The following is a 26,645-nucleotide window of genomic DNA, read 5'->3' on the forward strand; positions in this document are numbered from 1 at the left end:
TATAGAGACCACTAAATACCAGCCTGGAACTACATGCTAAGCCATTTGTCTTATATCTAGATTTCAAATCTCTCTCCTGTTAGCAGAAACTGAAACAAGAGTGAGTGTGTGGTGGGGAGGGCAAAGTCTAGACTTTAGCTCTGGCTATGTCCATCAACCTTAACATAGAATTCTTACGTACCTGGACTGTGAGCTTTGACAGCTAGAATACAGAGAGGTATGCCAAGACTATATCTTCTCAAAATTTCTTTCTAAAAACAAAAAAAGAAGGATTTTTTAAAATTACATTTGTATTTGTTCTCCCCCCATCTCTGTCTCTGTCTCTCTCTGTCACTCTCTGTCTCTCTGTCTCTCTCTGTCTCTCTCTCTCTCTCTCTCTCTCTCTCTCTCTCTCTCTGTGTGTGTGTTCATGTCTCAAAGAGGATGGGGAGATCATATGACAAGTTGTGGAAGCAGGTTCTTTCCTTCTACCATGTCACTCCTAGGAATTGAACTTTCATCACCAAATTTGGCAGCAAATGGCTTTACACAATGAGCCAACTTGCTGGCCCTACAAACAAAGGATTTGAATGCTTGAAACTGAATCTGAATCATGAGGTATCTACATACTTCTTCAAAGTCATGATCCAATATGCCCGAGGTCAGAGACTTAGAGTGGTTGACCAGTTGGCTGTTCTGCTCCAGGGACCTCAGGGTTGGGATAGTGAGTCTGGAGAGATTTACTCAATACAATTTCTGTGCTCTCTTCCTTCAATAACCGAGAATCTGAGAGTTTTTCCACCTTCAATCTCAAATAAATGCAGCCAGTTCCATTTATGACCTGAGAGCTACCTGCCTATTTCAGGAATGGAAGCTTGGCTGGATCAGGTAGGTAGTTTTAAAACAGAAAAGAGACTGATAGACAGCAGAGGGTAGGAGGCCTTATGCTGGAAAAAAACCTGCTGGGTATGAGCCGATGAACAACTGAGGCAGGAAGTTGTCCTCTGACAGTGCCTTTGACACCAGGGTATGCTCAATCCAGCAGTGTCCCAGTGTGGAAGGAACCTTGGTTAGTGGAATTCTGGGTAAAGGAGAGTCAAGCCTTCATTGCAAGGAATTCCAGTAGACAGCTAGGGACCATGCTGTTGGATGCGACAGCCGAGCGAAGGGGTTCAAAGTCCCTGATTACATGGCCTGCTGCGTTTGTCACCTAGATGGCTCCTTGAGAGAAGACTTCAGCATCCAGCGTGACTTGAGGGAACCCCTCCACAGAACTGCCTCTTATAGACGTCTTTCCCCACTCTTCGAGAATCAGGAGCTGCTATGGAGTTAAGTTCCATCTCTACCCCTCAGGTGGAAATATCTCTTTCTCCTCAGTCGTGGGGTTGCCGAGAGAGAGAGAGAGAGAGAGAGAGAGAGAGAGAGAGAGAGAGAGAGAGAGAGAGAGAGAGCGCTAGGGCTATTTGTCAGACCAGACAGTTTCCAAAAGATCGGAGTCCTGCGCTCAGCAGTCTCTCGCAGGCATGCTTACCTTTACTTTTCTGCCTTTGTGTGGATACCAGGTTGGGTGGGAGAGAAACAAGACCATGCCAGCTACTGTACAGTCTCCACTACCCAACAATGCAGTCCCGCCACAAGCCAGGGATTGGGATCAGATGGGCCAGGTATGAGATGGGGCTTGCCAAACCTAGTGCCTTTCTACAGCTGCTATTTCAATAATAATAAGTCCAATTAACTCTCTTACTCATTTTAGATGGGAGGGGATTTCTGTCGCATTGCATTTAGGAAACACACCCTCCTTGGTCAGTCAGACAGGAGGAGTTTAGCTACTTAGATGTGACATGTGCCCTGGGGAACTAAGCTATAGTTTGGTTGGGTAAAAGTCTCTTGCGGGTTCAGTGTTAAAGGACCATCCCCTTCCACCCAAGTTGATGTTTCAAGTAGAAACTTCAAGAGACGCAGCTTGAGGAAGTCCCTAGGTTGTTGGAAGCATGTCTTTGAATGGGGAATCCTGGGACTTCTGGTCTTTCAGTCCTGAGGAGATCCCTACTCCACAGCAGCCTCCCATCACAGCCCGTCTCCACCAAACCCAAAGCCACAAGGTGAATTGGCCACGGCCTAAAACCTTCCAAAGTCTAGGTCAAAATAAATCTTTTCTTTCTGATCACAGAAAGATCTGACTTATCACAGGCATTCATAATAGCCAGAGAAAACTGACCAGCATAACTACGTAGCAATGAGAACAGTCTAGATGTTCACGGGGAGTGAGGCGAAGTCAGAATTGTGAAGATTAGACTCAGGAAGGGATGATCTGGGACTCAGGACCGATCAGTGTGTATCCGAGTTGGGCATGGAGCTTACTCAGCAAGTGCTAGGTAGGGGAGGCAAAATTTCAGCTGCAGGCAGGGAAAGGGAAGCCATGCCTCTGGGATGAAGAAACATCGCGGGGAATTGTGGGATGAAGAAGTGTTGTTGCCCGGTACTGCTCAGAACAATAGGTAGAAAGAAGGTCTAAAGATGGACGCTTCTAAGAAGAGGGAAATCCCTCCTTTGTCCAGCCATGGAGCCACCTGGCAGAGCAACAGATGATGTTCTCAGAATCTAAGGCCCAGCCTCTCAAAGCAGATGATAGAATAATAGGTTTAAAGACCAAAGGGTAAAGATTGCTATAATGTGTTGGGACAGACTTGTAGAATGGGAGTCCTGGGTGAGCAAAGGAGGTAGGGAGACTCAACCAATATTCTTGTATAGACTTATGTGGGCTTCTCCACCATCTAAGTGGTGAAGGCTCTGCATAGGCTGCAAAGCACTTGGACTTGCAGGCAGCTCTCTAGAGCTGGAAAGGCCACAGAAGTGAGAATAGGATAGTGCTGCCCTCTTGTGGACACCTGTGGTTGTGCAGAAGGGCAGTTTAGTACTGAAGGCAGGTGACAGTTTACTGAAGGCAGGTGACAGAATGACATACTCTGAGGAAGGATAGTGTGAGACTGATGGAGGGGAAGGAGAAAGAATCTGTGACTGTTTCTTGAGAAGAATGGAAATCTCTTACTACTGAGGTGCTCTGGACAATTATAGACACCTGAAATGGAAGAGATAAGCTCATTTTCAAATTTTGGAATCTTTGAAGCAAAGAGGTTTGTTGTTTGTTTGTTTGTTTGTTAAATACCAGAGAGTAAGTTGGCCAAATGTTATACAAGGATACAGGCAAGAGTTCAGATCCTGATGCAAAAGCCAGACATGATGGCTTGTATTTGTAACTCCAGCATGGGCGAGTGGAGACAGGGAGGTTTCTAGAGTTTGCCAGCCAGCCTAGCTGTAGCAGTGAGCTCCAGGTTCAGTGAGCAACTACGCCTCAAAATATATATATAATGGAGAGTGATAGAGGAAGAATTCAGTGTCAGCGTCTGGCTTGTATGTGCACAGAATGTGTGAGTGTACCTATATGCACACTCTCTTCACACACACACACACACACACACACACACACACACACACACACACACACAAGAGAAGGACCAAAGAGTAGATATTTTAGGATAGAAAACAACTAACTAAAAGATTATGCTCACACTCCACTCAAACTCCATGGGGCAGGGTGCTGAATTTCAGATGTTAGATAATTTTATACACCAAGAAGTAGTATTATCTTCTTCTTGACTCTTGAAAGTCATTTTACAAGGTAAATTCCACTCTCCGTTTGGAGGACATGAAGACAGGTAACATGCTGCTCTGGGCACGAGGCTGAGTCCTTGGACCTCTGATGAACGATCACACTTTCATTGGTAAAGCCATTGGGGTTGTACTATGGCAACCTGTAACCATCAGACAGGGTCTGTGCTCCCTCATTACATTCCAGGAAGGAAGCTGCCTGTGTGTGCCCCTTAGGGACCTGCTCCATGGGTTCCCAAGGTGGGGTAGACTGGGCTATCTGTTCCCTGATGGCTCTTTTGGGGCCCCTGTGGGAGAAGCTCTATTCTGAGCTTTACATTTCTTTTCCTTGGTGCTCAGAGAACCTTGTTCTCAGTTAACTTGTGCTACTCGACTCTGAGAGGGAAGGCATTTGCAGCTCACTGTGCCACCCTTACCTCCTCATTAATAAGGACCACCAACCCTGCATTGGCAAAGGCATGTATCGCCCTATACACTGCACACCTGACTGGGGTAAGAAAAATGTGAGGGTTTTTTTGTTTTTGTTTTTGTTTTGTTTTTACCAGGAACTCAATAACACACATACCTTTGTTATAATTTCTCTTAAATGCATGGTGTTATTTGCTCCCTGGACAATTAAACCAACAAGTGGCAGCTGTGAGTGGAGAGACTATGCAGAGGGGAAACGAGGGGTTTAATTGCCTTTTCTGATAGTCTCTTCTTTGACGTTGAGGATGCTGCTGTCTCTTGGATAACAGAGACAGGAGTGAAGGTGGCATATTTGTGTTTTCTTGGATGCGCACAAAAGCTCTCTAAGGTTTCTTAGGGCCCGTGTGATACACACTGGACAAAGCAGGGAGGTAACTGGCGGTAAGCTTCCCACATTTTGAACATCACAGTTTGCTTTTCTCCCTTTCCTGTCCACTCCGTAGGCTTCAAGGAAACAGAAATCCCAAGACACAGATGTGTCTTCCAGTGAAAGATGTAAACTCAGCTGGCGGTACTCTGGGAGATTTTCTGAACAGCCTGGAAAGGAACAGGTGCCGAAGAGGTGTGGTGTGGACGACTCATTTGAGGGCAAGAGAGGCAGTTCTTCCATGGAGTACAGAAAAAGGATAGACAAACGGCTCTGCCTTTGGGGTTGTGCTGAGGGAGTGACAGGGGACCCTAACTGAATCTTGAGTGCCCAGTGTTAACTGGAAGGAGGAGAAGGGATCTGAGGGTAGAGATCCATGTATGAAATTTCGGACTTGCCTTGGAACATGCAGAATCACAGTCTCCGCTACAGCCTCGGAGTCCTGCCCAGAAAAACGCACAGAGCCTCTGGTCTGTGAAGAGGAAAGGCTGGACTCGCTATCTGCTAGGGCCTGGGACTAATAGCTTCCTGTTTTAGGATAAAATCCAAAGGATACTCAGAAAAGCAGGCCAGCGGACTCACAAACGCCCTGCGGTGTAAGGAGGTGAGAAACAGCATCTGCCCTGTGGCTCAGGGGAGCGGACTCAGCCTGGGAATGAGTCAGTGGGAAGATGAAATGCTAAAGTCCTCTGATGGCCACGGTCCCATCACCCTGCCCAGATGTGGGAGATTTCAGTCAACTTCAGGCCACACCCATCTCCCAGGCTGGCCAGCAGCACAGCAGACCAAGTGTGAGCACAATCCTGCCTTTAAGCTGTGCTGGCCTGGAGGGAGGATCAGGTGGCTGTGATCTGATGAGGAAGGCCCGGGGCAGCCTGTAGCAAAGGCAGTGGGCAAGATACCTGCGGGCGGGCGGGCGGTCAGGCCGGCGCTCACTGCTGAACTTGGCAGTGATGTCCCCGGAGCAGCTTTCTGCTGACATCCAGGGTGGGTGTGCCTCCGCTCACATGTGAAATCAATGAGATAATAGATGTGCAAACACTTGGGAAAGCCACCAAGCTCCTTGCGGCACTCCCCCGTGCTGCTTGCTCCTTGAAGCCCCTACTTCTGCTTGGCCCCCACCCCGCAGCCTCACATCACAGCTGAGCAGGGGCTGAGCATTGATTGGTCAATTTGATTTCTGAGAGCTGCTACACTCAACTCATTTCAATATTGCTTTCTGCTGTCTCTGCTCCGGTTCAGGCGTTGGATTACTTATTTATTCCAGTTTTGGTCTTCTTTTGAAGTCACCCTCACAGACACCAGATATGGCTGTCGTAGACCCTCTTCCCGATGATGTAACCCTCCCCGTCCAAGGCTTCCAAAGACTGCCTGCTGTCTGCAGAGGAATAAACTCAGAGGCTAGCCACCCTGTACAGCTCCCCTTGGCCTCCCGCCCTTAGCTTCCTTGCCCAGCTCTGCCATCTGCCCGGAATGCCTTCACAGTCACCCTTCCTACTGACATTTTCTCCCCCTTTGAAAGTCAAGGTTCGAAGGTGTGGATAAAGTATTGGTGGAATTTAAAAAAAAAAAAAAAAAAAGAGGAAATGGAGCCATATTTCAAATTTTGCAAGGAATTTTTAAAAAATTAAAAATAGAGTCTCACAGATTCCAGGCTGGTCTGGAACTCACTGTGTACCCAAGGGATGATCTTAAACTTCTAATCCACCTACTGCCACCACATGCCTTCTGTGATTATAGAGGTATGTGTCACCATGTCCAGGTAGTTCTATGTTTACATAGGCAGTCCACTTCCCAAACACGTACTCATTGGGATCTTCGCTTTGTAAAAAGATCTCATTATTATGTTCATGTATCAAATATGCATTTTATACAAGGTCTACTGAGGACTGGGGTGAAATTTCAGTGAGATTCATTTCTGCCCAGTTAGGGCTAAAAAAAAAAACGATGTAGAAGCCTGAAGATGGAGCATGCTCTTCCTTTGTGGCTTTCAGTCTCGAGCACATACAGCCACAACTTCAATACAGGCACACATACATCCACAATGTACCAATACTGGATATTGCCCTTTTCCCCCTGGTTACCAGGAGGCTCAGAGACATATATACTTGACTCTCAGTTACAATATTAATTTGTTCACACTAATGCTCCCAAGTAACAGTTGCCAACTGTATACTGAGAACTGTGTTACAGTCACATCACCTCACGCCCATGGTACCTGCTTGCCCTGTCCTTCGTCTCGAAGCTCTAGCTCAATAACCTGAAGCCTGTACTGATGGCGCTATTCACTATGTCTTTTCTGAAGGGGTGAGATATAGCCAATAAAGTAAGCCTATTCAAAACACGCATCCACTGTTCCGAGTCACAGATTTCCATTCTCTTATTAGAAATGGTCCCTCCAAGCCGCCCTGAGACAGAAAACACAATGCACACATCATTGGATGCAACTGTGACAGTTTTGTAGGGTGTTCTTTACATTTTCCCGTGTCACCTTGTCGCACAGAGTGACATTTAGCTGTCTATCCTTTATTCAAATATCAGCTCCAGGTTAAGATCTTGGAGCACTGGTTCGCTTTTTCTGTTTCTAGTATACAATTTTAATTTAAAAAGTACACTTCAATATTGGTAATGTTAATACACCACCTCAGATCCTGTTTGGAAGCTGATTGAGGTGAATTAAATAAACCGAGCGACAGTTTATTAGTGACACAGTTGTCTCCCCACTGTAGCTTCACATACTGGTGGTGCTGGCACATGTGCCCTGCTTTCTGAAAGCATCTAGAAGAAGCTGGAACTTCCTGACAGGGCTGGGAGGGCCTGTCTCCTGTCTCCATGTAGAGCCCATTCAGACCTGTTGCCTGTGTCCTAGGAATTGCCTGCCTAGGGGCCTGCAATAGTTGCTGGGCCAGCTGGCTTCCCATCATCATAACATGTGACGTCATGTGCGTGTGAAGAGTGCATGTTCTGACTCTGCCTTTGTGTTCCCGTTCACGATCAGTCACCCTGTTGCTTTCAACCCTCTGACGGGGCGATGCATCATGGTGGTAGCATGGCAGAACAAACCCCAAAATGCCTCATGGCTAAGAAAAGAGAAAATAAAAGGGATAAAGAGGGAGAGGCTTCGATTTCCAAACACTCTCCAGGGAGCCATAAGGCCTCCTACTAAATTTTTTTTCTCTCTCTCTCTCTTGCTTTCTCTCTCCCTCCCTCCCTCTCTCTCCCTTTCTCTTTCTCTGTCTCTCTGTGTACACTCTTGTATGCAGTGTATGTGTATTTGCATGTGTATGTATATGCTCTCACACGTGTGTGTATGTGTGTGTGTGTGTGTGTGTATTTGTATGTATGTAGGTGTGCATCTGTAAAGGTCAGAGGTCAACCTCAGGTGTCATTCCTCAGGTACGACCCACCATGTTTTTGGAGACCAGGGTTTCTCATTGGTCTGGGGCTCATGACGAAGGCTAGGTTACCTGGCGTGGGACCTGCCTGACTCAGGGTCCTTGGAACTAGGCTCTGCTTTTCTATTGGGTCCTAAGGATTGAACTCAGTCCTCATGATGCTGAGGTGAGCATCCTACCACCTGACTTATCTCCTGCTCCCCTAGGCCCCGTCCCTTTAGGATCCTACTACCTCCTAATAGTGCCACAGGCTAGGGAACATGAACTTCAGGGGAGCAACACAGACTCAAACTATCCTAACTGCTGTACCCGTTCCCTGGACACCCCAGCTATACAAAATGTGTCACTAGTGCCTCGACATCGGGAGATCTCTGCCTGATTTGATTATGCATGTGTCGCACAGCAGCCAAAGTGTCCTAGATGCTAACAGAACACACCTTCCTTCCAGTTGCTCTGGTCACAGTGCTCTATCACAGTGACAGAAAAGTACACCCATAGGCTTAGATTTTTCAAAACCTATTCTTTAGTGCCTCAACTTCCCTTTTGGACTACCACCCACCAGAGGTAGGGGAAAAGAAAGGTTGATGGGAATTGGGGGTTGTGGAACTGTTTAGAAGTAGTTCTTTGGGGGGTTGATTCCAGTCTTCTTTGTCAACAATCCAGGCCACTAGCAAAACACCAAGCATAGATCAGCAGCAGTCCAGGCCACTCGTCAAACACCACACACAAATCAGTAACAGCGGCTCAATCCAGAAGAAATCATGAGGTATGAGTCAGTGCAAGTGACAAGAAGCAGCCAGAACACCACCAGAAGTTATTGGTGAGCGTTCTCTCTACAAAGTCACAAGAAGCAAAGATCAGCAAAGAAAGCAAAGCGAACCAACGCACGAGTGTCATCTACTGTCTATTGGGTTATACTTACACTCTTTCCAAACATCTCGAGGCACTCAAGTGTCCTCTCTAACAAAACATCACATGACACAACTGAGTCTTCAATGAAAGCAGAAATTCCCAGTTCACACACCCAGTGACAACTGCTGTCCCTAGACACACAGACTCCGAACACTGACAGAGTTTCTGCTCATACATAAGAGCCAAGATGACTGTCCTTCAAAAGTTACATCCCCGAGTGTATGGGAAGGTTAGAGGGAGGCACGGGAGTTAGGGGTTGAACAGGAGGTTAGTCAGACAGAGGTTTAGCTGTCTCACCCGCACCATTCCACAAACTCCTTACTGCTCTCAAGTACTGTCTAATTCCCTTTACAAAGACGAGGTGAGAACAGAGGAGTTTAAGCAATGTATGATTAAACTGCTCAGAAATGTCGGGGCTGGTTTAGAGCTCAGGGCTCTGTGTTTCCAAAGCTCACTCATGATCATTCTGGAACATTCCATCAGAGCGGGCCACAGCTTCAGGGCATTCTCTATGCATGGGCTATATATGTAGGTGGCATACCACGGTTCCTTCACTGTGTGACTTACAGGAACATCACAGGTGGGTCTGACCAGAGTGCTTATCAAAGACGCTCACGGTGCAGTGGCAGAGAGGGTGGCATGAAGATGACTCTGCTCTGAGCCTGGTGGAGCTTCCTTCACCCCTGGGCCTGTTCTTGTTTGCCAGAGAGGGATTGCACCGATGATGATCTCATTGAGCACGTCCTATAGACACCACCTGACTTCTCTCCTGTCGCAGAGGTTGGCTTGGAATGCCTTCTCTCACCCCAGAAAAAGCTGTTGCGCTGGGTAGTTCAGCTCAATGAAGAGACTTGAATGTTGTTAGCTCAGGGCCGAGAGATTCAGAGAGATTCACGGGGAGGAATGCAGAGGTGAAGGGAGTATGCAGTCCCAGTGTCCCCCCTTCCCCCCACTGGCAGTCTCCAGCTACCCTATCACTGTATGTAGCTGGATCTGTGCAAGCAGCAGTGTTTCTGCTTACTTTTGCTGTGGTTTGAAATGCATTTTGGCATTTCTTAACAAATAACACAACTTTCCCTTTGTGTTTCCCTTAATAAAATACAGAAATGAGAACAAGAAAAGGAAAAGTAAAAAAACATGTCTCTGTCATCCCTCTCTATGCAGGATCACATCCTACCCCACCCTCTCCTTCTTCCTCCCACCAAACACCGGGCTCCTGCTCCTCCCTCCTCCCTTCTCTTTCTAAAGCTTGGCAGAAATGTGTGATTCACGAGTCTGATATTTTTGTGTATCTCTCTGTGCATTCATAGGTACCTAGGTACACGTGTGCACATGTGTGTGGAAGACAGAGGGCAATTAAAGTGCCATTTTTTAGGAAATGTCTACATTCTTGTTTTTTTATTTTGTTTGTTTGTTTTTTGTTTTTGTTTTTGTTTTTGGAGACAGGGCCTGTGATTGGCCCAGGGTCACTAATTAGGCAGGGCTAGCTTGGCACTGTGTCCTAAGTATCCGCTTGGTGCTCCCTCCCCAGTGCTGGGGATACAAGTATGTGCACATCTTTTAGAATGTAGTTCTTGGAACTGAGCATGATGAGTGCTTTAGCAGCTGACCTACCTCCTGGGCCCTCCCGAGAATGAGATTGTTGCTTCTGTCTTCTGTGGCAGAAGAGGTGACTCCACGGTGGATCTGTATGCCCCACTTCATCTGCAAACCGTTGCCTGAATGAAGACAGCTGTGGGAAAGAACGGAACCCGGAGCCTCTCCCATGTGAGAGGTAGGGTTGTAAGGTACCTGTGTACTTCTGTGGATAGCCCCTACCGAGTGGACTCTGCCTGCTTTCCTCCAGTGAGGGTGGCTTTCAGGCCGACTTGATAGGACCTTTTGATATTTTGGATGTAGAGTATTCCCCAAAGCAGTGGTTCTCAAAATGTGGGTCGCAACCCCTTGGAGGGGTCTGTTGGACAACCCTATCACAGGGTTGTCTAAGATAATCAGAGAACATGGATATTTACATTAAAATTCATATCAGTTGCCAAATTACAGTTATGAGGTAGCAAGGAAAATAATTCTATGTTCTAGGGTCACCACAACATGAAGAATTGTATTAAAGGGTTGCAGCATTGGGAAAGTTGACAACCACTGCCTCAGAGGCTCATGTGTTGAATGCTTGGTCCCCACAACTGCTGTGTTTGTAGCTGGGGCCCCTGAGATGTGATTGGATCAGGAGGACTTAAACTGCACTAATTTAAAACTGGTCTATTAAGTGAAGCGTGTCCATCAGGAGTAGGGCACAGTTAGAGGAAGTAGGTCATGGGGTGTGATGTTGAAGAGTGTGCTTTGTCTATGGCCTTCTTCTCTCTCTTTCTGCTTCCTGGCCACCACGAGGTGAGTGTTGAGTTGACCCTTTGCTGCACTACAATGTCCTGAAACAATAGAGCCAGTGACCATGGACTGACACCTCTACAACCATGAGATAAAGTAAGTCTTTCCTTCCTTCGGTTGTTTTTTGAAAACTCGATATTTGTCCTAACAGTGAAAACTGACAAATCCCCTTCTATGAGCAAAGTACTAAGCTAAGGCACCCCTGCCTGCAATTGCTGGGTGTTTGATGTTTGAAACACTGGTTGTCTCTTTGCACAGATAACTGCAGACTTTAATCTTAATACCAACCATAGGGTAACAGCAGCTGTGGATGATGGCATGGTAGGAGCATGCAATGGGCATGCGCATGAAAGGATGCTGTGAGTGAAATGGTGACACCAAATTAAGCCATCTTAGTGCATTTTTTAATGCCCCTGGAAAGAGCAGGAGACCCTGGGTACATTGTTGCCCGGTCTGAGTACTCCAGTTTAGGAGAAGCATGGAAAAATTGAACCAAGTTCAGATGCAAGTAGATAATGTCTAGGGTGGCTCTTTTATTAGCTGAAGATTCTGGAAGTAAGGTTTCACTTTCTGAATGGATAGCTGAGATCAATCAGTGGCCCAGAAGATGGCATCTCCACCAGAATAAATTTTGACAATCAAATGTTTGGATTGGATGAGTTGGAAGATTACTTCCAACTCAAAAAAGCCATATACTGGGGTCCTACTTGAAGCCTACTTACTTCACTTCCAGAAATTCTCTAAAGAAAATACTTCGGAGGGTTTCTCAGAAGAGAGAGACTATGGCTTATTTTCTGTGTTGGGCTTCTGGGAATGGCTCAATGGCATCTTCTCTCATTAAATTGGTAAAACAGCAGCCTGTTAGTTCTGTAGTATGAAGGCTATGCATGTTCCCTAACTAACTGGGAGAGGCCAAATGAATCACAGAAGAGATAACAACAAGCAAAGATTCCCTAACTCCAGGGCCCCTCACACACACTTTAAAGACAGGGTTCCATTATATAGCTCTGGCTGGCCTGGAACATGCAAACCTTCTCTGGCCTTAGTTTCCCAGGTGCAGCGAACATAGATGTGCAAACATCATATTTGAATGAGGCTCTGTATCTTTACTGATGGACACATCACTTAGACACATCAACTAAGCCAATACCTCAACAACCACTTCACAACTCCTTGGGCCAAAGCTGTTCCAATTTCATAGGCTGCTAGATAACTTGCTCAGTCCCATTGGCAAGCATAGGAGCGGAACTGAGCCCTCCCTGTCCTATTGTTCTGTTCACTGCGATAGTTTTATGAAGTCACTGCCCCGTAAGTGACCCCACCCAGGGCAGCCCCACCTCCATCAAGTGCTGCGTGCCTTGACTGCTCCATGGAATCTCTCAGATCCTCATTGGACCCTTACTTGGTGGCCCCTTGGTGGCCGTTTCACATGATCACAATCCCTGCCTTCTCAACTCTCCTACTCTCGTTTCCACTATTTCAAACTAAAAAAATGGTTCAGAAGATAGGAGGGTTTTTTGTTTTGTTTTGTTTTTTGTTTTGGTTGTGATGTTGTTTTTTTGTTTTTGTTTTTGTTTCTCTTGTCTCTCAGAAACACACCTCATCATCAAAGACAGATACTGTCTTAGAGTGAAAGGAAGGACAGAGCTCCTCCAAGCAAATGGAACTAAAAGATAAGCAGGTAAAGCTATTCTAATAGCAGACCAAATAGATTTAAAACTAAAACTAGTTACGAGAGATAAAGAAGGTGGATTATGAAAGGTAACAATCCAAGAAAATGCCACATATGCACAAAGCCCAGGCACTTCTGGATGTAAGGCCACGTATTAACTCTAACATTGTAATCGTGGGAGATTTCAATACCCTACTGTCTCCAATAGAGAAGTCATCCAGAGGAAAAGCAAACAGAGAAACACTGGGTTAAGTGTTCAATGGACACAACAGCCAGCCACCTATAGAACATTCTACCCAATGGTTGAAGAGTTCACATTCTTCTCTGCAGCTCTCTCAACGTTCTCAGAGTAGATCACATGCTAGCAAGACACAAAGCAAGCAAGCGCCAACAAGTATGGAGAATATGGAATAACATTTTGCATCCTATCTGATCACAATATAAAAATGCTAGATGTCAACAAGAGAAAACTACAGAGAGCACATAAACTAACAGATTTTTTTTTTTAAATAATATTCAACAATGAATGGCCCAATGAGAAAGCGAGGAAACTTAAAAACCTCTAGAGTGGAATGAAAATGAGAACACAACATATCAAAATCTGTGGGATATGATGGGGCCGTTCTACAAGGGAAGGTTATAGTTAAAATACCAAGACAAACAAATCAAAACAACAGCCACAACACATCTGAGAGTAAAAACAAGTAGCTTAATGATTTACCTTAAGGCCTTGGGGATACAAACCCCCAAACAAGTAGATGGGGAGAAAGAATTAACAACAGGGCAGATATAAATAACAATACAAAGAGTCAATGAAATGAAGAGTAGCCTCGTTGAGAAAATGAACAAGATTAATAAATCTTGGGACTGGAGGGGTGATTCAGCAGTTAAGAGTTCTGGCTGTTCCTCCAGAAGACCTGGGCTCAGTTCTCAACACCAGTATAGCAGCTCATAATTGTCTAAGAATCCAGTTCCGGGGGATCTGACACCCTCTTCTGGTGTCTACGGGCAATAGACATGTTCCTGGTGCACAAATAGAAATACAGGCAAAGTATTCACAAATACAAGATAAAATATTTTAGAAATTGAAAGTCAAAAATCCTTATCTAAATTAACTAAAAGAAAATAAAGTCACAATGGAGAGACTATTAAATTAGTTAGAGGCAAAAGAAGTAGACATTATAACAGATAATCAATAAAATCCAGAAAATTATAAGGATATACTTTAAATCTATATTCTTATATGTTAGAGAATCTAAAAGAAGTGGAAAATTTCTAGGTGCATATGACCTACCAAAATTAAAACAAACTAAGTAAATAATTCAGACAAGCTACAACCAGCAGCTAGATTGAAACAGTAATAAATGTCTCCCAACTTAAAAAACAAAACAAAACAAAACAGCACCATATGAACTCACTTCAGAATTCTTCAAAACGTTCAAAGGAAAATCAAAATCAATACTATACAAATGATCGCATAAAATAAAAAAAGAATGCTTTAAAGCTCTTTTTTATGAAAGTTTTTATCTTGATACCTAAATCAGATTAGGACAAAACAACAAGAATTATCTACAGGCTTATCTCCTTAATGAACATAGAAGCAAAATCCCCAGTAAAATACTGGCAAGACAAATTCAAGATCACATCAGAAAGATCATTCATCATCACCCACTTGGCTTCATTCCAGAGATTCAGGGATGGTTCAACAAGCATAAATCAATAAATGCAATAGATTACATAAATGGACTCAGAGACAGAAATCACACGAATATCTCAATAGATGCAGAAAAGGCTTTCCAACAACATCCAGCATCTTTTTGTGATTAAAGTCAGGGAGAGGTTAGGGATAAAGGAGGAATACCTCAAGAGAATAAAAGATATGTATGACAAACCTATAGCAACATCATAACAAATGTAGAAGACCTCAAGGCATTCCCACTCAGATCAGGAAGAAGACAAGCCGCTCTCCCTCTGTCCTCTTCGATAGAGTGAGGCCGTAGGCAGAGCCAAGGCAAAAGAATTCAAAGAGTTAGTTCTTATTTTTAGATGACATGATTCTATATGTAAAAGACCCGTAAGACTCCACCAGAAAACTCTTAGAGCTCATAAACACTTTCACCAACAAATGGCAGGATACAAAACTAATACAAAAAATTGGCAGCCTTTCTATGTATTGGTAACAAACATGTCAAAAAAGGAAGTCAGGGAATCAATCTAGTTCATTAAAAAAACATTAAAATACTCAGGTCTATACCTAAATAAGGAAACAAAAGACCTGCACAATGAAAACATTAAGACATTGAGAAAGGCACCGCTATCTAAATATTTAAGTCCATATCTATAGATCTGACCTAACAAAAGCATTCTACAGACCTAAAGTAACCTCAATAAAAATTCCAAGAACACTCCTCACAGATATGGAGAAAGCCTAAAATTTATATGGAACCACAAAACACCAAGAACAGCAATGGCAGTTCTGAATAAAAAGATTATTGTAGAATGAGTTCAAGTTATACTACAGAGCCATAGTAATACAAACAGTGTGCCAGTGGCATAAAGCCAGCCATAGATTAACAAAATCAGGAGGATAGAGGACCCAGATAAAAGTTCATACTGCAACTGCTTGATTTTTTGACAAAGATGCCACTAATACATACTGGAAAAAGGTCAGCATCTTCAATAAAGGGTGCGGAGAAGCCTGGATATCTAAATGCAGAAGAATGAAACCGGATCTCGCCTTCATAACTGAACTCAAAACTGATTAAGGATCTCATCACAAGACCTGGTAATCTGAAAGTGCTGGATGAAGCAGGAGAGAGTCTACTTCAACATAAAAACAGAGGTGGAGACTTTCTAAGTAGGACTCAAACACCATAGGGAGTAATTGGAACAATTGACAAATAAGATTTCATAAAATTAAGAAACTTCTCTACAGTAGAAGAAACTGTCAATCTAGTGAAAGGGAAATCCACAGAATGGAGAAGAAAAATTTTTTTACACCTATAAACCAGTCAGTGGATTAGTATCGAGAATGCACAAAGAACTAAAAGACAAATTAAAAAAAAAAAAACCTCCAAAGCAAATCAAAACAAAACAAAATCCCAAATATCAAGAGAGCAATCCAATTTTTTTTTTTTAAAGTGGGTGACAGAATGTAGAGAGGCAGATTGCTGGTTAAGAGAATTCTTCTAGTCTTCTAGATCTGAGTTTAGTTCCCAGCATCCACACCAGGAAGCCTTAAACCCCTGTAACTCCAGCTCCAAGGGATCTGACCGCTCTTCTGTCCTCAAGCTAGACACTCAGAGAGACAGATAGACACGCACACACAAACACACACACACACACACACACACAAACTTAAAAAACATTAAGGAATTATGTCTGCAGAATTATATAGAATATTTAAAATAAGTATAAATGGTTAGCAAACACTTTAAAAAAAAGTGTGCAACAGAGCTAGCCACTCAAGAAATGCAGATCAAAACTCTTTTAAACAGATTCCACCTCACCCTAGTCAGGTAGCTGTCATCAAGATCACCAATAACGACAAGTGTTACTGACATGCTGTGAGGTAAGGATTCTCATACATAAAATACCGATCTGCCAGGTTAGATGTGCCCACTGGTGTAACATGGGTGTTACCCGGGTAACCAACCTCTTTCTGATTGGACTTGAAACCCACTCCACAAGAGGAAATTCATGCCTGATACTGTAAACCTCTCTGTTCAAAAGTCCATGACCATGGCTTTGGAGGACATAGGCCCTTGAAGGGAAATCTCCTTCTCTTCCTCCTCTTCCTCCTCTTCCTCCCCTTCCTCCTCCTCTTCCTCCTCCTCCTTCTCTTCCTCTTCCTCCTCCTCCTCCTCCTCCTCCTCTTCTTCTTCTTCCTCCTCCGCCTGCTGCTAAATGGCCATGTCCACAAACTACCACCTGAATATTTATGTTTATAGTCATAGATCTATGCTCCTATCAGCCTTGGTTGGAGAAGGTTCATAGTGGGTAGCAAATAAAGGTAGAGATTTAGAACTAGCTCACGTGCTGAGAATAAATGACTGCATTACGTGTATGCTCAGCCCTGAGTGGGACATTTATAACTGCCCCCAGTCATCAAGCCTCAGTAAACACAGTATCATGGAAGAATAGGTGGAAAGAGTTTAAGAGCTGGCAGATTGGGAGAAGCACTGTAAAAAGCTGTCTCCTGGGCGTGACATGGCCCTTGTTCTCATGGATTCACAGAAGCGATGTTACACGCACAAGATCTACACAAGATCAGTCCAGTCAAAATTCAAGTGTGAGAAACTACCGGCAGCCTTAGCAAGGCAGAATGATTTTTGTCTGGGGGTGTGGCCACTGATGGATTTCCCATGATCTTATGGTTGTGCACAGGAAACAGCACTAGTTAGACCCAGCAGATTGCACTGAAAACAAAAAAGAAAGGACACAAGAAGATGTGTTAGGGGAGGTCTGGTAAGTGAGGATGGATGTGATACAAATACTTTGCCTATGTATAGAAGGGGAAAAAATAGCCACTAAGAATGACACCTTTTGGTTGTTGATCCTTCCCTGCAGGCTTCAGACTACAGGGAGAGATTCATCCATCCCTCAGCCAAGTAAACACTATTATTTGAAGGGAACTCTCTTTCTCTTCCTCCTCTTCCTTCTCTACAGAAACATCTCATGTGCTTCTGTACTGAGTCAGAACTTCACCATGGGATTGTGAGACCGAGTAATTATCTGAAGTGCCCAAACCAACTGGGGGAAAGACATTCACATCACAGACTTGGGTATTCTACACTAACCAGATTTTCTTCCTGATGCCAGAATTTCCAGAAAGACTCAGATCCAATGCCATCCATTTATCTGTCATCTGGATAGTCACTACTGGATACTCCTTACCCTGTAGGTTTCATTAACTCAAGACTCTTAGTTAAACAAAAGCTCAGCTGGGTACTTACAATAACATTTCTTGTGGGTGTATTTGCTGTGTTCCTTTTTTCTTAACTAATTTCTATCTTATATATTATCTCAAGAATACATGTAATTTATCTCTCTCTCCTCCCCCATATCCTGTTCTATCTGGATGACAGACATGCCAAAGGTCAGGTGTTAGAAGACATACCAATAGCCGCCGCCTGTTTAACAGCAGAGAAATCTCCTGGCTGTATCAAGCCCCAAAGATTTGTCTAGGACAATAGATAAATTATTTGTTCTGTGTACCTCATAGGTTTGTTGTAGAGATCAAGCAAAACCACATATATAGGAGCACCCTAAAAAGTTTAAAGTAGTATTCTAATATTGGGTATTAAACTCTCTGCCCTTTCCCCTTGTTCCTCTGAAGTCATATTCTGTGTTTGCGGATAGAAAACATTTAGGATGTGGGTGAGCAGGGCATGTGTGTGTGTGCGTGTGTGTGTGTGTGTGTGTGTGTGTGTGTGTGTCCCCAAGCACCGAAGAGCTTGTTTGACTTAAGTTCCAGAAAGAGGTCTTTTCCCTGGTGAAGGCACTAGGGAATCCTTGCTTGCATGGCATGTCCTCTGCTCGGGTTTACTACGCTACAGTGCTGGATTACTGCCACTGGGTTCCTCTCAGTGTAGAAGTGAGGGTACCCTAGAGAATCCTATGGAATCGGACCTCCCAACTGTGTTCAGGAGAGCAGGCTAGAATTTCACGTGGACAGGTGTCCCATTTCCTTAGGGTAACCCGAACATCGAGACTATAATTTCCCCCACCTTAAACTGTTAAGATTAGATGAGTTGGCTACGGAATAAAGATTGGCACAAAAATTAATGGTCGATAAATGTTAGCCAACGCCATGATGTGTTTATTGAGTCACTTGGCCCCAGGCTTTTCTTGGAATAGAGGAGCAAGACCCTATTCCTGCCTCTAGAGAGGATGGAAGGCTGTCACCGCAGTCGAACGTTATGAATCATAGGGAATTAAAAACTGCCCCCGGGAACTTATTTTCTAAGAAAAGTCCCCTTGGCTAACTTCTAGTCTAGCGTCCAGCCAGCCGGATAGGATAAAGGGAGCCTGATTCAAGGTTTGGCCATGGGTCCTATTATTGCATTTCCCAGCAGTGAAGTGGTTTCGGTCAGAAAACGGTGAGTTGAGTTTTAAGCCAAAACAAATTTGTAAGTTGCAAGAGCCAGTGGGTGAATGAAAGTCCGAGGAGCTTTGAGCTTCTGGTGCCAGAGTTCACAAAGCAGAGGGGGGCGCGCGGGGGGTTCTAGGCGCTCCTCGGACCTCCAGGTGAGGATTGCCTGAGGTTAGTCATCACTTACGGTGCAGATCCGAGAGCAACCGGATCCCTATCCGCCCGCGCGGCGCGGATCTCTGCCGAGGCTGGGGCGCACTTCCCCCCCGGGGCAACCATTCCACGTGGAGAGAAGGAAAAGTTTTGGCGCGTCCGGGAGGTCCGGGCAGCAGACGGGAGCATCAGGCTGCAGCCTCGCGGTGGGTCGAGCAGCCAAGCCGGGAAACAGAGCACCGCGGGCCCCGCCACGGGACGCGCTCCCAGGCCCCCGCCCTGCGCACCCCACCCCCTTCCCGGGCCGCGCACGCAGCCAGCGGCCACTGTCAGAAACCGCCGGAGCCGCCTCGGAGAGGACAGCAGGGCGGACTTTGCACCCAGGACCCTGGGCCTCGGGTTTCCCCGCCCGAACTTGGGGCAGCCGCCTGGCTTCCCCTTCCCGGCTGCAGAGCGGCGCGCGTTGGCGGGACGTCCCGAGAAGGATCGGTGGCTCGCGGCCACGGCCGGGCCCGGACTCCGGCGCGCCGAGGAGCAGAACCGGGGGCCGGCGTTCGCTCCAGCTCTCTCCCGGGCGCGCCGAAGTCCGGGCGGCTGCTCCGGCTGCAGCCTCGGGGACGCCGCCTCCCTCCGCCGAAGCTGCCCGGCGCCTCCCGGCCACTTCGTGCGGCTCCAGACGCTGGGAGCTCGCTCGCCCATCAGGTAAGGATGGCTGCGGAGTTCCTTAGGCTCCAGCTCGGGCGGGCGTGTTTCTGAAAGTTGATTTGAAATGCATCCAAGAGTGAGCCGGGCCAGTCGCCGCTTCTCCCCAAGGCGACTCCTTTGCTCCTGCAGACGTTCCCGGCACTGGCCGACCGGCGGGAGGACCTCCCCGCGCGCCCCGCACGCCTACTCCCGAGCGCCCCCCACCCTCCCTCCAGCAGAGCGTAGCGCCAGGAGTACGGAAGCAGGGGGTGGGGGGTTGTGGGACAGACTCCCAGTCCCTTACTCTGATTCCTCCAACCCAAGACAGGTGAGGGTCGAAAGTGAGTGGAGGTGCCACGGGATATCGGACCTGGTTGGTCCTATACGCTTGGCCCTGGCTCTGAGAGCCGGCGCACCCCCACCCCATCACACGCAGTACCATAGTTCTAGTGGAGGGATCCCTAGGGGCCACATTAGTATAAGATGGGGCGGAGTCGGTCTTGGAATGGGAAACCTGGGGACAGGGGTGGGGGTGGGGGTTTAGGAGAAAGCAGTTAGGGGGCGGAGGCCCTAGTACATAACGCGTTGACTTCAAGTGAAATCAGAGCCGGTCCGAGCAGTTCACTGGGGCTCTTCTCTCTCCTCCCACTTCACGTTTCCCTTGGCTGGACTCTACCCTCTAGGCTCATCCTTGTCGCCCAGGACACTACGTCTGTCCTTCCCCAGGAGAGTGGCAACTGAGGGTGCGGAGTTCCAGCAGACACGGAAGCTAGACTCAACCATTTCTCCGCTCTACAGGTCCTCTTGGCTCAACCCGAACATGTTGGACGGCCTGAAGATGGAAGAGAACTTTCAAAGTGCTATTGAGACCTCGGCCTCCTTCTCCTCTTTGCTGGGTAAGTGTTCAACCGCATGCGCCCTATCGCATCCTTCTGCTGCCGGGGCCAGAGCTCAGGACGTCAGCTCTCCCGGTACTGGGAAAGGCGGCCAGACTTCGTGCACACCGAGGCGCCCACACTCTCTGTCTTTCCTTGTCCATCAGTCCTTTTGAGTCGTCCCTACCCAAATACAACCAGCAAGCCTCCTCAGGCTTCAGGAGCTCAACATCGAATTCCCCAAAGCCTTGAGGGGCGGGCGAGCATGTTCACAAGGCATTTGAGTGGCAAGTGATTAATAATACTCAGGGCTGGATTTTTAATCACGGAGCTGATCGACGGCTCATAAATGCCATCGGTTACTCAGAGGCCTGTGTCCTAGCATGAGAGGTCCGAGGCCCAGAGCGCCCAAGTTCTTCTCTTCCCCCACCAACTGCAGCCCCAATTTTAGTATTGGGCATGGCCAAGAGGCTTTTCCGGGCTGGTGGGCAGCGCTGCACTGGGATTAGCTTGCGCGGCGGGGCCCTTGCCTGGTCTTTAATTAACTGAAGCCGGATCCCAGTTCCGCAAGCTTGGTATCCTTCTACCCCCAACCCAGCCACTACGAAGGAGCAGAGAGTAGAGAGATCCACAAGAGTCACACCCGTGGGTCTTGCCGAACTCAGGCCAATAATTCTTGTTTTGGCAGTGTCTCTTCAACTATGTCTTTAGAATTGTCAAGTTTGGAGGAAAAACGTGTTTTTTTGTTTATTTGTTTGTTTTGTTTTCTTCCTTTTATCCTTTCTTCCCGCTTCTTTCTGAAGGAGAGATTTTTTTTCTCTTATTTAAACCTCTTACCTATTTCTCTAACCTTAGAACCAATAGAGTGGGGCTGAAAAAATTTGATTATAGAAACCATATACAGAGAGAAATCGCCCACTCCACCCCAACAGTCCAGAGGAAACGAAATGGCAAAACCCGTGCTCCCTTCTTTTAACCTCCCTTTTGAAATTGTCGGGCTTTTCTCCCCAGAGCAAGAAGGAAGACGCAGACAAGAGCCTGTGTGTGGACTTAGGCACACCGGGTTTGGTTCCCTGCGACCCACATTTGCCCCAACTCTAGGATGATGGCCTGGGAGGCTGAGGCCAAGACAACAGAAATTTACAATTGAGAACGACCACTTACTTTCCCCCCAACCCTTCTTGCTGGCTTCCCACCGCACAAAACGACCTGGCAGCACTTCTCCAAAGCAGAAAGTGAGATTAGTGTAGTGTTATGGAGAAGGATCGTCCCTTTGGGACATCTCAGGCAAGAGTGTTCTTGTGGGACAAGGGCTTCTTTAAACGGTTGTGAAAAGTGTCAACAAAGACAGCCAAGTATTTCTCCCTTGCGTGTTGGGGGTTTTGGGGGGGGGCGGCGAGGAGGAGAAGGCCCTCACTCGAACAAGATCCGAAGGGAAAAAGTCAAAAAGGTCAAAGGGTAGGGCAAAGAAGATTCTCTGACTGGGCTAAGAGGTTGGTTGCCCCGCGCAGCGCTTCTGAGCGCAGTAGATCTAGAATCCGTTCTCGGGGTCCCTGCGCTCAGCTATTATTTTTCCCCATCTTGACGTTTCTTAATTATAAAAAGCCACCTGCAAAGTGCACACCAAACAGGACATAGGAAAGATTCACTACTTTCAACAGTACTGAGCTCGCTTGGGGAGAGATGGTATTTTTCTGCACCCGCAGGCCGACTTTTATGAAGAAAACAGACAATGCTAATTTTCCTTTAAAACATAGAACGCAGTTGGAAGCAAATTACTATCGACCATTTAAAAGTAGTCAAAGGACACAAATACAGTGATTTAATGATTGATTAATGATGACTTGAGAGTCCTGGGAGCACATATTTATATGTAATCCAATTTAAAGGCTCAGTGAAAGTTCGTAATGTACCTGGGTCTGTCTAATAATTAAGGCCACTTATTGACTTCAGCTCCCTCCATCGCTAGAATTTATACCTTGCTACTTAGTCTTTATTTATTAGCAACGTCATTGCCACTTGGTTTGATTTTTCAAAATCTCTGATCATCAGGGGAGCTTCCTGAGGATGCAAGGCCCCGGGGTAAATCTGTGGGTCTAATTCGATCGAGAGCGGGTTTGACGGGGGTTAGCTCGCCGGTGTGGCTGACCGGCGACATCTGTTGCTGTTGTAGGCAGAGCGGTGAGCCCCAAGTCTGTCTGCGAGGGCTGTCAGCGGGTCATCTCGGACAGGTTTCTGCTGCGGCTCAACGACAGCTTCTGGCATGAGCAATGCGTGCAGTGCGCCTCCTGCAAAGAGCCCCTGGAGACCACCTGCTTCTACCGGGACAAGAAGCTCTACTGCAAGTACCACTATGAGAAGTAAGTGCCTGCGTCGCCGGAGCGCGCCCTCTCACCTGTACCGGTGTGCGCTGGGGATCGTGTCCTCCTGCACCCTCTTCGAAGAGGCTATAGCAGGAAAGGCCAGTAAATCTCCCGCATCCGCGTTCGGTACACGCTCCGGGTTGCGGGAAATCCATCCGTATGCACAACTTGGGGCCCGGGAGAGCCTCACTGCGGGTTTTTGTTTTGTCGCGAACATATTTTCAAATTATTCCAAGTTCCTCAACCCGGGCCCAGTCATTCAGAGATCACATTGTGTGTGTGTGTGTGTGTGTGTGTGTGTGTGTGCGCGCGCGCGCGCGCGTGTGTGATAATGACTAGCAACTAGCGAGCCTTTTTCTATTTCATCTTTCTCAAGTGTTTGCACCGCTCTGGCGTTTGTGCCCATCAGTAAGGCAATGTGGATCTGGTGCTTTCTGTCCCCCTGAGCACATTTTTCTCTTGGGCTTGATCAAATCAGGTTTGGAAATGGCCCTCTTGCCCTGCACTGTTGTTCTGCGTTTTCAGTAACTCCCGCCTCGGGTTTTCAGGAGTTAATAGGCCAGAGGCAAACTGACTTAAAGTTCCCAGCAGCTTCTCCACCCGGTTCTAGACAAGGGAAATTGTCTGACAGGCGGCAGTTCGATTCTCATATCAGCATGTAGAACTGGGAGGCAGGTAATGGAGAGAGCGTTTCTTTTCCCAGTCCGGATTTCTGCAATACTTTGGGGATTGTGATATTGGTAAGATGCCCTTATTGTCAAAGGACAGGCCAGGAGGAGCCCTGCACAGTAAGGAGAGGGAACTGTCTTGCCTTGTAAACATTGGTCAGTTCATAGGGACACTGGTTTCGTGGAGGGCTAGCCGGAAAGAAAAGTGGCTCAGGGCTCCTCTGGTTTTGTGCGCAAGGGCTGGCATATGTTGATTGTGTATGCATGTGTGTGTGTGTGTGTGTGTGTGTGTGTGCACACGGAGAAAATGCAGCCCCTTTTACTCCACTATGTGGAGAGAGGCCGAGGAAGGTCAGTGTGCGGTGTGAAACATAGCCTCTATAATTTCATTACAACGCACAGTGAAAGGAAATGCAAAGGAGGGATGGCTATCAAAACAAAAAACACAGGGGAAAGAAGAACAGAGGTTTCTTGTTTCCAAATCATCTAGGCTGTCAGGCTTACTTCAAAAAAAAAAAAAAAAAAAAAATGCCTGCCACCACAGGCACCACCACCATCACCAGAGCATCCCTTTCTGCTTCTCAGTACTCTTGACTTTTACCTCTATGTGGAGAGAACACCAGGCCTTTCTGTTGTGTCAGAAATGCTTTGCTTTACATTTTTTTCAGAATCTAAACAACAACAACAGCAACAATCACAACCCCCCCAAAACCCAAAACAAAACAAAACAAAGACCCCAAAACCAAAAAAAAAACCACAAAAAACAAAACAAAACAAAAACAAAACCCCATCCTTGCATTTACATGAGCTGAACAATACAGAAATCAGCAAAGCGGCAAAACTCCTCCTGATCTTTATGGTAAACAATTTTGAAAGAAAAAAAAAAAAGCTGCTGTCTGTGCTGGCTTGTCTGCTGGTAGCCCCCAATCTGAGTAAAAACTGTGATTTTTAGGTAATTAAGCGGATTTGGTCTATACAACTTCAAGTAGACAAAGCCTGGTGACTGCTCGCTTTCCTTCTCCCCCCCCCCCCCTTCTCTTGCTTTTCATGGACCGGTTTTGGTATTGTGTGAGCCCAATCTTTATCTTTCTGCTTATACTGCTTATAGATTAGAGAAAGGTCCACATCCTTCAGGCACAACACTAGCAAATTCAAAAGTATTGGAGCTTAGGGAAGGATTTGGACAGTGGTTCTTCTATTCTGTTTGTTAAAAAAGAAAATCAGGAATCAAAGAAGGCTCAAGGGTCAACACAGCTGTCTGGCCAGTCAAATCTTCTTTAAGGAAGTCAGGCTGTGTCAAGAGGAGAAGAAACAGTTGCTGTAAGGCACTTAGCAGAACAGGACCCCTTCCATTGCAGCCCTCCAGGTTTGGCGAGGCTTGGGCTTTATTAGCCAAGAGGGTCAGCTCTCCCCTCACAAAGCTATTTCTGCGAAGAGAAAATTGCAGGGATCAGCTTGCCAGCTGTTGGTCAGAACCAAGATTTTATAGAGGGTGTGAGCTACATTGTTCAAAGACGTGATGGTATGACGCTGAAAGGGTTTTTTTTTTCCTTAAATTTTAATTTAAAAATATTTACGGACACATGGATATCCAAAATCGGTTTGCTTAAAGTGCTCAGCTCTGAGCACAGTCTCAGAGCAAGCATGCTCAGCCTGTCTGTAGACGCTGTTTTAGATTCATTTATTCCTCCCTTAAATTCCATCTCTCCCCTCTTTCCCCTCTCAGTCCCGCTCTCTCCTCTCAGCAAATCAGGATTTTAATGTCCTCGATACTCTTAAGACACTTGCTGAAGGAGGAAGTGAAGAGATGATTTCTTCTTTGTTTCTTTCTTCTTCTTTTCTTTTAAGTTGGGCTCAGGAAAAATTCCTGTATTCAACAGGCTTTTATGGAGAGCTTCTACAACCCTGGTTGTGAGAAGGAAAGAATAATTGGAAAATTCTTGGAGCCCGATGGCAGGAGGCTTCTAGCCTGGCACGCTTACCATCTATTTTACCGGGACTAGCAAAGGCTTCCTGAAAAGGTTTCTCCATTTACACAGGACTAGGTATCCAATAGAAGTTATCTGGAATGGCCACGTTTTTAATCCCAGAGGGTACAGCTCAACTTAGGGGCAATAGTCGTGAAACTCACAGAAATGGCTTTCCCTCTTATTGCAATGGAAACTCCCACCTCTCCCCCGTTGCAGTTCTTCAACACTAAGGTCCCAGACAAGGCAAATGGAGAGGAAAATAAGATGTGTGTTAGGTGCTGAGAGAGCAATGGAGGTACATTATAGGCACTTGATAGAAAGGGATCAGACAGTACTTTGGTCCTTTAAATCTGTAAAGTTTAAGTGCTGTTTCTACATATAGAAATGAACACATACATTGCCGATGTTCGCTCTCTGGTGACTATCATGGGCACAGTTTTAGAAGCAGAGGTTATCATGTTTATTTCTGCCATGTGTGTGCATTACTGGATCATTGGAACATCTAGATTTGTATTTGAATTATTACCTGCATATCCCAGGCATCAGGTCAGGCCTTCACTTAAATGGCATGGGACTTGTTGGGGGTGGGGTGGGGGTGGAAATAGGAGCAGGAGACTGGGGAGGGTAGGCTGTGACTGTAACCAGAATCACTTGCTCTGTGTATGAAATTGTCAAAGTACCACTCCAGTACAAGTTGCTTAGAAAGCCAAAATTCCATTGTGTCAACGAGTTCTTTTCAGTTCCCCAGTGTGAAACGTCGACTTCTTTCTCATGAAGGCAATGGATTGATGGTGGCATCTTGGACAAGATTGTTCCTTTGAACCCTCAGGATGTTTTACTAAGTATTGGCCTCATCCACTGTGGCACCCTTAGGAATATTTAATTTTCAGCTATCCAAAACAAACAAGCATTCAAGGCCAGAGTGTAGGATGGCGATTTATGAACAGCCAGAAATCAAGAACTGGGGGTCCCTTGCTCAGGGTGTCATCGAAGA

The 26,645-nt window shown here is 46.1% G+C and overlaps 1 protein-coding gene and 1 long non-coding RNA gene across 4 annotated transcripts in view; one reads left to right on the forward strand and one right to left on the reverse strand.

Moving 5' to 3' along the window:
* Positions 1-224: 224 nt before the first annotated feature.
* Positions 225-12,408, reverse strand: LOC116103087. Its single transcript, XR_004123387.1, has 3 exons — positions 12,323-12,408; positions 10,405-10,508; positions 225-251 (listed from the first exon to the last, which is right to left on the reverse strand). It is a non-coding gene; the product is annotated as an uncharacterized LOC116103087 (long non-coding RNA).
* A 405-nt stretch (positions 12,409-12,813) lies between these two features.
* Positions 12,814-26,645, forward strand: part of Lmx1a (LIM homeobox transcription factor 1 alpha) — a 158,644-nt gene continuing 144,812 nt past the window's right edge. The window contains exons 1-3 of one of the 3 annotated variants that reach the window (XM_031388584.1): positions 12,814-12,853; positions 20,574-20,671; positions 22,824-23,010. In XM_031388584.1, coding sequence (XP_031244444.1) covers positions 20,596-20,671; positions 22,824-23,010 — 263 coding nt within the window. In that variant the 5' untranslated portion in view covers positions 12,814-12,853; positions 20,574-20,595. Of the gene's footprint in view, positions 12,854-18,843; positions 18,946-19,139; positions 19,794-20,573; positions 20,672-22,823; positions 23,011-26,645 lie in introns of those variants that run through there. The other 2 variants (XM_031388577.1, XM_031388567.1) reach the window with 2 other exon arrangements.

Source organism: Mastomys coucha, unplaced genomic scaffold (assembly GCF_008632895.1).
Source record: "Mastomys coucha isolate ucsf_1 unplaced genomic scaffold, UCSF_Mcou_1 pScaffold1, whole genome shotgun sequence".
Lineage (NCBI taxonomy): Eukaryota > Metazoa > Chordata > Mammalia > Rodentia > Muridae > Mastomys > Mastomys coucha.